We start from the raw sequence: 9,108 nt of genomic DNA, 5'->3' as shown, positions 1-9,108 counted from the left end.
TGTCCTGACACGTCATCCTGGGCGCCTGCAGGTCGCCTGAGCCCAGGCCACATCACCCATTCCCCTGACTCCCAGAGGCACTGTTTGGGTTGGATTTGGGGTGGTGTTACCCCTACAGCCCAGTGCTGCTGGCTTATCTGCTGCACTGCTGTGCCCGGCTCTGCTGTGGATGTTGGCAGGCCAGAGAGTGGAAAAACAAATGGTGGAGACGTGGATCCATGGTGAGAGCCCGGCCATGCAAACACAGTGTGCCCAGCACTGGAGGGATGCCCCTCCTTAACAGCCCTGCCCTGGCACTGGAGCTTGGTGTGATGCAAGGTGCTAATGAAGCTCTGGAGGCACAAGAAATGCTCTTCCAAAGACAGTTTTCATCCCTGAGCTTTGATAAAAGAGTGTCTTGACCCCCCCATACTCACAAAGGGCTATTTTGGAGGATCAGGGGGGTTGGAATTAGATGACCTTAAGGTCCCTTCCAACCCTTATGATTCTGTGATTCTATGATCAGCCGCTGAGCTATGGCAGCACTGAAAGGAACCGATGCTCCCCAGTGCCTGGAGCAACTCCTTTTCTCCAGCAAGGGTTGCATAGTGGAAACCATCATCTTCCATCTCAGCTGAGTTGTGACTTGATGTCATATTTACTCTCCCTGATCATCTTTAGCCTGTTGTTTATAATAAAAATCAAGCTATCCATCTTTTCTGACAAGAGGAAGAGTTGCTCCAGGAAGCCCTGGACAGGTCAACTTCTATATTAAGGAACTATTACTTGACAGCTTCCTGGCCATAAATAGCCATCGAGCCAGGCTGGGGATTTTATTTAGAAATAACAAATAAAGCAGACCATAGAAGTAACTTCATGACCTTGCTCCCCCTTCATTTCCCACCGATGTCCCCTACTCAAGATGGTCTGGGGTCCCCAGGCTCCTTTGGTGCTTCAGGGCCCCCTTCCAAGCGCCGAGCAGAGCATATCCCCCCATTACCCACCTCACCAGGGCAGCCTCAAGAAGCTGTAGCAACACCCTGTTGCCAGCTTTTGGAAGTTTGATGTGGGGTTTGCATCACTGATGACCTTTTGCTGCAGCTGACATCCAAGATACTATTTTCTACTTGGCTTTTGTTAAAACAAATAATAAGGAATCTCTGCCCTGCATGGCTGAAAGCTGGAAATCCTTGATTCAAAACCTCCCCAAAAGTGGATGCAAAGAAATAAACCTCCAATACATGCTTTATTTTCCAGTCCCTCGAAGTTTTAACTTTTGGAGGACTAACTTCTGATTTTCTAATGCTCAGAGTTGGCAATGTCAAAACCAATCAGGAAATATAAAAGAGCATTTCAGTATTCTTTTATTATTGGGAGGTTTTGACCATTTTTGTCATGTGGTTTGCCTAAAATAATGATAAAAAAAATCTTTCTTTGGAGCTGGAAAGGGAAGAGCAGCGTGTTTATTTCATGTGTGACTCATGAGCTCAGTGTTGATATGTTGAACACTTCAGAAGCTAACACTTTACAGAGATGATCTTTTTTAATATAAAACAGTAAATGTTTAAAACAACTGTTGCTGCTTTTCTTTCTCTCTTCCTGTTGTGGCCAATAAAACATAAGGGAGGCCAAACAGTTTACATTTTAATAAAATTAAGTTATTTGGTGCCACGTTATTACAGTCTTTATTGGAAAGTGGAATAAATTGCACACAGAGGAGTCATAGGAGGGAGAAATCACTGCGAATAAACATAGATTCTGGGATGCATTTATTTGCTGGTTTCATCTCAAAGGAGGAAAGGCTTTTCCCCAGGAAAACAGAGGCAGCCCCGGGGCTCCGGCCTCGGGGAGGCAACCCTGGGTTGCTCCAGCTGAGGATGAGACTTTTAGGGAGCTGGTGCCACAGCGGGGCCATCCCAGCCCCATCCAGCCAACGTTTTCCATGTGCATCCTCCAAGAGAAACTCGTCCTGCAGCCGTGGCTGGACACCCCACAGTCCCGAAGCGCTGGGGCAGCCCATCCTGCCCATCATCCATCTGCAGGGCCAGCCAAAAACATTGGTCCTGAGGGTTTCTGCTGGAGCTTGGTGGTGTCTAGGCGAGTGCCAGGGCACACCAGGAGTCCTGCCGGAGCGGCACACTCAGCCCGGGCTGCGGGGCCATGCTGTTGGGCGAGAAGGTGTAGTCCTCAGGCTCAAACTTGAACTCGCCGTGGCCGCCGGCCAGCGCCTCATCTGACTGGCTCTGCGCCTGCCCAGGAGGGAAGCAGAGAGTCATTAGAGAGCCTGTTATTAGCCAACAGGTCGTTCTCCCCCTTGTTGTAACACGGTGGTAGAACTAGGGTGGATTATGAGCAGGATGGGTTATTCCTGAGGATGGATTATGAACACGGTGGGTTATCTCTGAGGGTGGGTATAAGGAAGAATTTCTTTACTGTGAGGGTGGAGAGGCACTGGAACAGGTTGCCCAAAGAAATAGTAAATGCTTCATCAATGGCACTGTTTAAGGCCAGGCTGGACGGAGACTTGGGCAACATGGTCTAGTGTGAGGCATCCCTGCTCATGGCAGGGGAGTTGGAACTAGATGATCTTAAGGTCCTTTCCAACCCAAACCATTCTATGATGCTATGATTATGAACAGGATGGGTGATCCCTGATGCTACTGCTGCCCTTCGGATAAGCCAGGCAGCAAGGGTGTTCCACCCCCAGCAAGCACAAGGACCGAGCGCGGAGAAGGCATCCCGGGGCCCATCTGCATTTAGTTATTGACTAAACATGTCCAGTTTGGGGATCTCTAGACACATGCATTTTTTTTAGGAGTGCAGCACCAACTAGATTTATCTGTTTCTGCCAAAAAAACGCCTATGCCATATGGTGCAGATGGCTCCACGCACACAGGTCCAGCTTGGGGAGGGCTTGAGCCCAGCATAAAGATAGAACTGGGTCACAAAGTTTTGATGTGCAAGTTGATTTAGAGCTGTTTTTAACTCTGCCAAGACAAAAGAGCAACCTGCCCCAAAGAATTCCCTGGGGCATAAGCACAGCCTTGCAGTCTGGGGTCTCTGACAGCATTACAGCTCTGCGAGCACTGAGCACCTCAGGGCTATAAACTCCAGATAACACATGTCCAGAGAGCCTTTTCTTGGGAGGTTTCCACCCTGGGCTGATCCCACCAACTCAACAGGGTTATAACTTCCAGGATTTCATGGCAGGAGATTGGAATTAAATCCAGCTCTGCACCAAAGCTGTTTCATCACTGATCGCCTCTGTAGCAGCAGGCTTGGACCTCCCAGTTCCCCACTGCGAGATGGAAGAGCTGATGTGGAGCCAACAGGCTGGAGCCCTTCCTGGTCTGCAACGTCTTGGCTCACACTCCCTGTTTTCCTCAATCTGAGGCAGTCCATCACACTGCTGGCCCCTAATGCAATGAACTAATTGCTTAGCGTCATCAAGACCCCCAGGTCAATGACTACTGAGGTGTGTGGAGCACCCACCCCAGCAGACCATGGCCCCTGTGCCTTACCTGGGACACTGACACCATGCTTTGTCCGGGATACTGTGAGGATGCGCTGGGCTCTGACTTTAAAGTGACCGTGCTGTCTGAGTTCGTAATGGAAGAAGGGGAGTTAGTGGCCGAAGTTGTAGACCCTGGAAGAAAATCCGTTCAGGACAGTGAAGCAACAGAGGTGCAAATCTGCTCTTAAGAAACTTATATTTTAATGGCTGCTATGATATCTCATGGCACAACTCCTCTCTCTCCACCACATCTCTGTCAGGGGAAGGCTTTATATTTGGCTGCCAAGATGCTGATGGAGGAGGAGAAGGAGCACCTTTCACAGACTGGCAGTGCTGACCCTGGCACAGGCCAGATGGGCTAATGTTGAGTGCATCATGATACCTTCCCTTTAACTCTTTAATACACCTTTCCCAGCCCTGTTTTTTCCCATTACTCAATTTAGCCCAGATCTGTGTGGACAAAACACTGCTGGACTGGAGCTGGGTGTCCACAGCACAGAGGAACCTCAGGGGAATGTGACAGCAGTGAGATTTCCCACCCAGCATCCTCCTTCCATGTGAGGTCTATGCATAAATACAGGCCCTATATCTAAATAAAAATCAGAATATTATTTTCTAATTATCATAATTTCTTGCAAAAGACATTTTGAGGTGAATTGTGCTCCAAACCCCTGTGATGGATCATAACAGCACTGTACCTGTTGAGGTTTTGCCTTTGGTAATGTTCTTAGGCTTCCTTTTCCTTGTCTGGATGCTTTCCTTTTTCATGGCCAGAGGTCGTGGTACCTTGACATTCATAAAGTTTAGAATCATTAATATTGTATTTTACTTAGGTCCTTCCCACACACGTGTTGCTTCCCTATTTATGTTCCATAGCTCATGCAACGCACCTAAAGTCCTTGTCCTTCACTAAGCTGCTATTTTTCTCTGCAACAGGCCTTGGCTGGAAGATGTATAAGGCTAACAGCTACAGCTTTCCCACAAATTCTGTTTTTAACTTTATTTCCTATTTTCCTTTTTCTGATTTATTAGTGACCTTTATGACAGAGCCCTATTAAATTACACTGACAAACTGAAAGCCTACTTGGCTTAAAGGGAACGGTCATGGAATGAAGAGACTTAAACCTTTACAGCAGAAGTTTGAAGAGGCCTGTATGGAGGATGAAGACTCCTCTTTGGCTGATGGACATGTTACTAACAGTTCCCATCCTCTGTGGGTGAATGTTATCAGCCAGCCTCCACGTGGACTCCTTAGCATCCTTCACACATTCTTAATCACCACATCTAGAAGAAATATGCTCCTTATCTCCAGTCTGGATTTGGGGAGCTTCAGTCTCCAGCTACTGAAGCCTGGTAAGCTTTCTTTTCATAGAATCATAGAATCACAGACTGGTTTGGGTTGGAAGGGACCTTAAAGCTCATCCAGTTCCAACCCCCTGCCAGGGGCAGGGACACCTTCCACTAGAGCAGGTTGCTCCAAGCCCCTGTGTCCAACCTGGCCTTGAACACTGCCAAGGATGGGGCAGCCACAGCTTCTCTGGGCACCCTGTGCCAGCACCTCAGCACCCTCATAGTGAAGAATTGCTTCCTTAATACTACTTTTTGGGGAGCAACTTGTCAAACAACCTAATTAAGAGCCACCCAATACCAGAAATCTCTCCTCTATTCAGGTACCTCCTGAGAATGTTCCAGTACCCCCTTTAGCCTTATCAAGGAGAACCTCAGTAGACTGAGCTTTTAACTGTCTGAGAAGACAAGACTGGTTTATGGCTCTTCTGGGTCCGGTCTAGAGTCTGGTCCTTCCAGATCTGATATCCTGGACCTGTTGGGCAGTGATCCCAGCACCCAAAGGATCCCTCCCAGTTTGGATGTGCTTCTCACCCCATGGAGCTTCATGTACAACCCGCAGGCATTGCAGACTGGCTCCCCTTCAGCATTCCTTCTCCAGAGGGTGGTATTGGTTGTGTGGCAGTTAGTGCAACATAGGCCAGCACGTCTAGATGAAGACTTGAAAAACAAGCAAACACACACATGAATGCACACATAGGAATGATTAATTGGGAAGTTTCCTTTCATATAAAACCTACAATTACACCACTTTCCTGGAAAATGCGAAGCACATGCGATAGGGAAATGCAGATCAAAGAAATTAAATTCAAATGAGATCACTCCGATTTGCAAGTTCTTTTTACTGAACTGGGTAAACCTGGCAAATATCCTTGCAACTCTTTTCACAAACTTCCAATAAATCTGCTGGAAGTGTTCAGGACTCAGAGCACAGAGAACTTTCCTCCAGGAAATCCACTCAGATGGGGAAAGAGAAGGAAAATGCCAAGCAGGCTTTAAGTGCACAATGAAAACTACTTATGTTTTAAGTGAACTCTTCTTGTTTTCTGCAGTCAGAACTACCACTAAAGTTAGCAACATCCCAATTAATCTCTGGTTTAGGAAAACTGGAATCAATTCGCTGCACTGAGCAGAAGCAAACTGAACTGGCCCATGATGGTACCAGGGAGGATATTCTTTGCACGTCTCACAGATAATCTGTTCCCTTGCAGGCTGCAAACACACTGTGCAACCGTTAATTTATGACCTATTTTGTGATCGCAGTGATTGCTGGCTCTGAAATGTTAGTGCTTCAAAATGGAGAAGGAAAATATCCTGGCAGAAGCAGCAAACGCATTTCAGACAACAGTGCTCCACACCACTGGAAAATTCACAAGTCTCTATATAGACGTGTCAGCTCGATAGGCATTTCATCTGAAAGACTCTTAACACTAGGTATTGAAACTAATATAATAAAAGACTTCACTAAATATAGGGTACCAGTGACATGAGTGGTGTCACAGCCTCTCCACACTCAGGTGTTTGAACAAGTTCTTCAGCCTTGAGAAAAATCACTTTGATTCCACTCAAAGGCAGACAATAGGTGATGCAGGCAATAAAGAACTCCCTGTTTGTTTATTCTTCCATTATTGCTCGACATCATGACTGAGCAACAGAACGAATGAGGTGGGAAGAGGAGGAATAAAAACACAATGTTTTTACAAAGATAGCAGCCAAATAAAGATCAGCTTTGAGGTTCAAGAGACACAACTGCCGTGCCCAAGCTTTGATTCACTCAGCAGAGGTCTCAGCAGCTATTTGCAAGTAATGATACTGCTTTGGGAATTATTTAGCCTTCAAGAAATAACCAAGCAAAAATTAAAATACACCGAGGTGTGAGCTGACAAGCCTGGCACAGAGGAGGGGACAGCAATCCTTGTCCCCAGTATGGGACATGGTGTCACAGCAAAGTCCTGAAGCAGCCACAGAGCTTCCTTAAAGCTTTTCAGCTGCTGGAGCTGTGTCCTTCACCCCTGCAACCAGGAGGGACCTCAGCTGCTATGGGAGCAGAGGGAGATGCCGAGCATCTGACGGGTGCAAGGGCTCTGAGGTCCAGCTCCTGCCATGGATGAGGAGGGGTATTTGGAGTCACTGAGCCCTGGGGTAACAGTGCCAGGTATGGGCCAGTGAGGTCTGTCATCGCCTGTGGATGGAGGAAGGCCAACACAAAGCCCTTTGGAAAGCCCCAAGATTTCTGGGCCACTGCGGGTCCCTGGAAAGGAGGGACACACTGTTCCTATTTCATACAACACCTTGTCCATGGCTTGCAGATGAGGTGGCAATGAGTAAAACGCACCAACAAACTTTGGCTAGAGAAGGTACTGCCTAAAATAAAGTGCTGCTTCCATCCTCCTCTACAATAAATCCTTCCTGCTGCAATAATCCCTTCCTGCTGAGAAGCCACAGCGCTCTGAATCCAGACATGGGCTGGAGCAGAACGGATGTCCCCGTTGCCTTTATCTCAAATAAAGAAGCAAGAAATCAACTGGAAAGGACATTGCCACTGCTCGCCCTCTGCCATGCACAAGCAGGCTGAGCAAGCAGCACCAAGCTGCAGGATGTCATTCCCGCAGCATTATCTGGGCCACGTTGTGTTCTCCGGGGCTTTCAGTGGGACTTCGCCTTGTGAAAACAGGACTCGGAATAATAACTCCCAGTGCGGCATCTACTACAGAACAAAGGTCAGCACCTAAGGAACAAAAGCGACCATTTTCCCGTCCCGTGTCTGTGAAAGAGCTGATTTCAACGTTCCTAGAGTGACAGTGACAGTGTGTTCCCTGCTCTGCTCCCACCCAGACCTCAGACCTTGAGGCTGTGAGTGGGGAACACAATGCCCACCATAGAAATCATCCAAAGCCATAGAGGTGCAGGTCGCTCCCTTTGCAGGCTATGCCCGGCACTCTCTTGTCCATCACTAGTGGATCCCACTTCTTCTGAGGGGGATCTTGTTGTGACACAACAATTCAAACCCTTGGGAAAAGCCAAGATTTTAAAATGTTTTGTCCCAAAGTGAGGATGGAAAGTCAAAATTGCAGCCTCTTTTCTAACCAATAAAACAAAATCCCTGCAAGTATTTCAGTCTTACTGAGATGTTTCTCCTGAATAAGAATAACCTCTTTCATTTGGGCTTTATTATTATTGTATTGATTGTAAAAAGTAATGATAAAATAATGCTAAAATAATAATTAAAAAGGTTGGAAGTGCTTTGATAACTCCCGGCAAGATTTGCTGATCCCTGGGAAACAGTTTTAATCCCGTAAAGCAGCATTCTCCACAAGAAAACTCTACTGAATAGCAGGGAAACCTCTCCAATTCCTTTTGGGAAAAACTGTTAAAAAAAACCCTGGAATTTCACCTAGCACCACATATGGATGTCAGTCTGAAACATGGAGTTGGATTTAAACCCGTTTGCCCCTATCTCTCTGTGCAGGGATTGTATTTGTGCCGAAGAAATCCGCAGTGTAACTGAGATCTGCAGCACAGCAGCGACAAGACCCCACTGCCAGGGGCAAATTTAACTTCATTACATTAAAGGAGACCAGGATGGTTTGGTGAGACAGGCAAATCCTGTTGGATAATGCTAAATAATTCACAGAAATGCCTGGATTTTGATGCAATGAACAAAATAGGATGATTCTCCATGAAGCCGCTGCTCCTTTCATTTTGAAAATCCAGAGCCGCATTTCTGGGATCGGGATCAGAATCAGAGTGAAACATCTTGCTCAATCCCATTTGTTTTCCCTCATTTTCTTACATAGAAACTCAACAACTGCTGGGGTGTTGCTAATAATTTGTTTTGCAATGCACAAAACCAACACACCCGAGCAAAAGCCAAAGGAGCTCCCAGCTATGCCCCAGCACGGCTCCAACAAACATCCTGTTTGTGATGACGGCTTCTGATGACAGGGTCTGAAACCAAAACTGTGACCACCGAATTTAAACATCGCAAAGTGACTCTAAAGGAGGTGCCTTTCCTCTCTCACAATGGGATCCCAATTGGAGGAAGCTCAGTATCAGATTGAGGAGGGGGGAATTAAGGCTTTAACCTGTAGAAAAACTGGGAACTACAAAAGCCTGAATTTCCCTCTTAGGCAGAGGGGATCTGGGCCCTGTCCTGTGAACAGCCACCAAGCTGCCTGGGTGAACTCAGGATCAGCCCTGTCTCCTGTTCACTACCCTGCCCTAGACCATGTATGTCTGCATGAAGAACTAGGAAATTATTATTATTA

The 9,108-nt window shown here is 46.9% G+C and overlaps 1 protein-coding gene across 1 annotated transcript; it reads right to left on the bottom strand.

Moving 5' to 3' along the window:
• Positions 1 to 2,072: 2,072 nt before the first annotated feature.
• Positions 2,073 to 5,500, bottom strand: LOC104404447 (transcription factor GATA-5; the record flags this gene model as incomplete). The annotated part of the gene is made up of 4 exons (XM_010012876.1): positions 2,073 to 2,228; positions 3,501 to 3,625; positions 4,192 to 4,279; positions 5,375 to 5,500. Coding segments are annotated over 4 exons (495 nt in total), but the record flags the coding sequence as incomplete, so codon positions are not given.
• Positions 5,501 to 9,108: the final 3,608 nt, after the last annotated feature.

Source organism: Nestor notabilis, unplaced genomic scaffold (assembly GCF_000696875.1).
Source record: "Nestor notabilis isolate BGI_N333 unplaced genomic scaffold, ASM69687v1 scaffold5974, whole genome shotgun sequence".
Taxonomy (NCBI): Eukaryota; Metazoa; Chordata; class Aves; order Psittaciformes; family Psittacidae; genus Nestor; species Nestor notabilis.
This window is presented reverse-complemented; position numbering and strand designations above follow the sequence as displayed.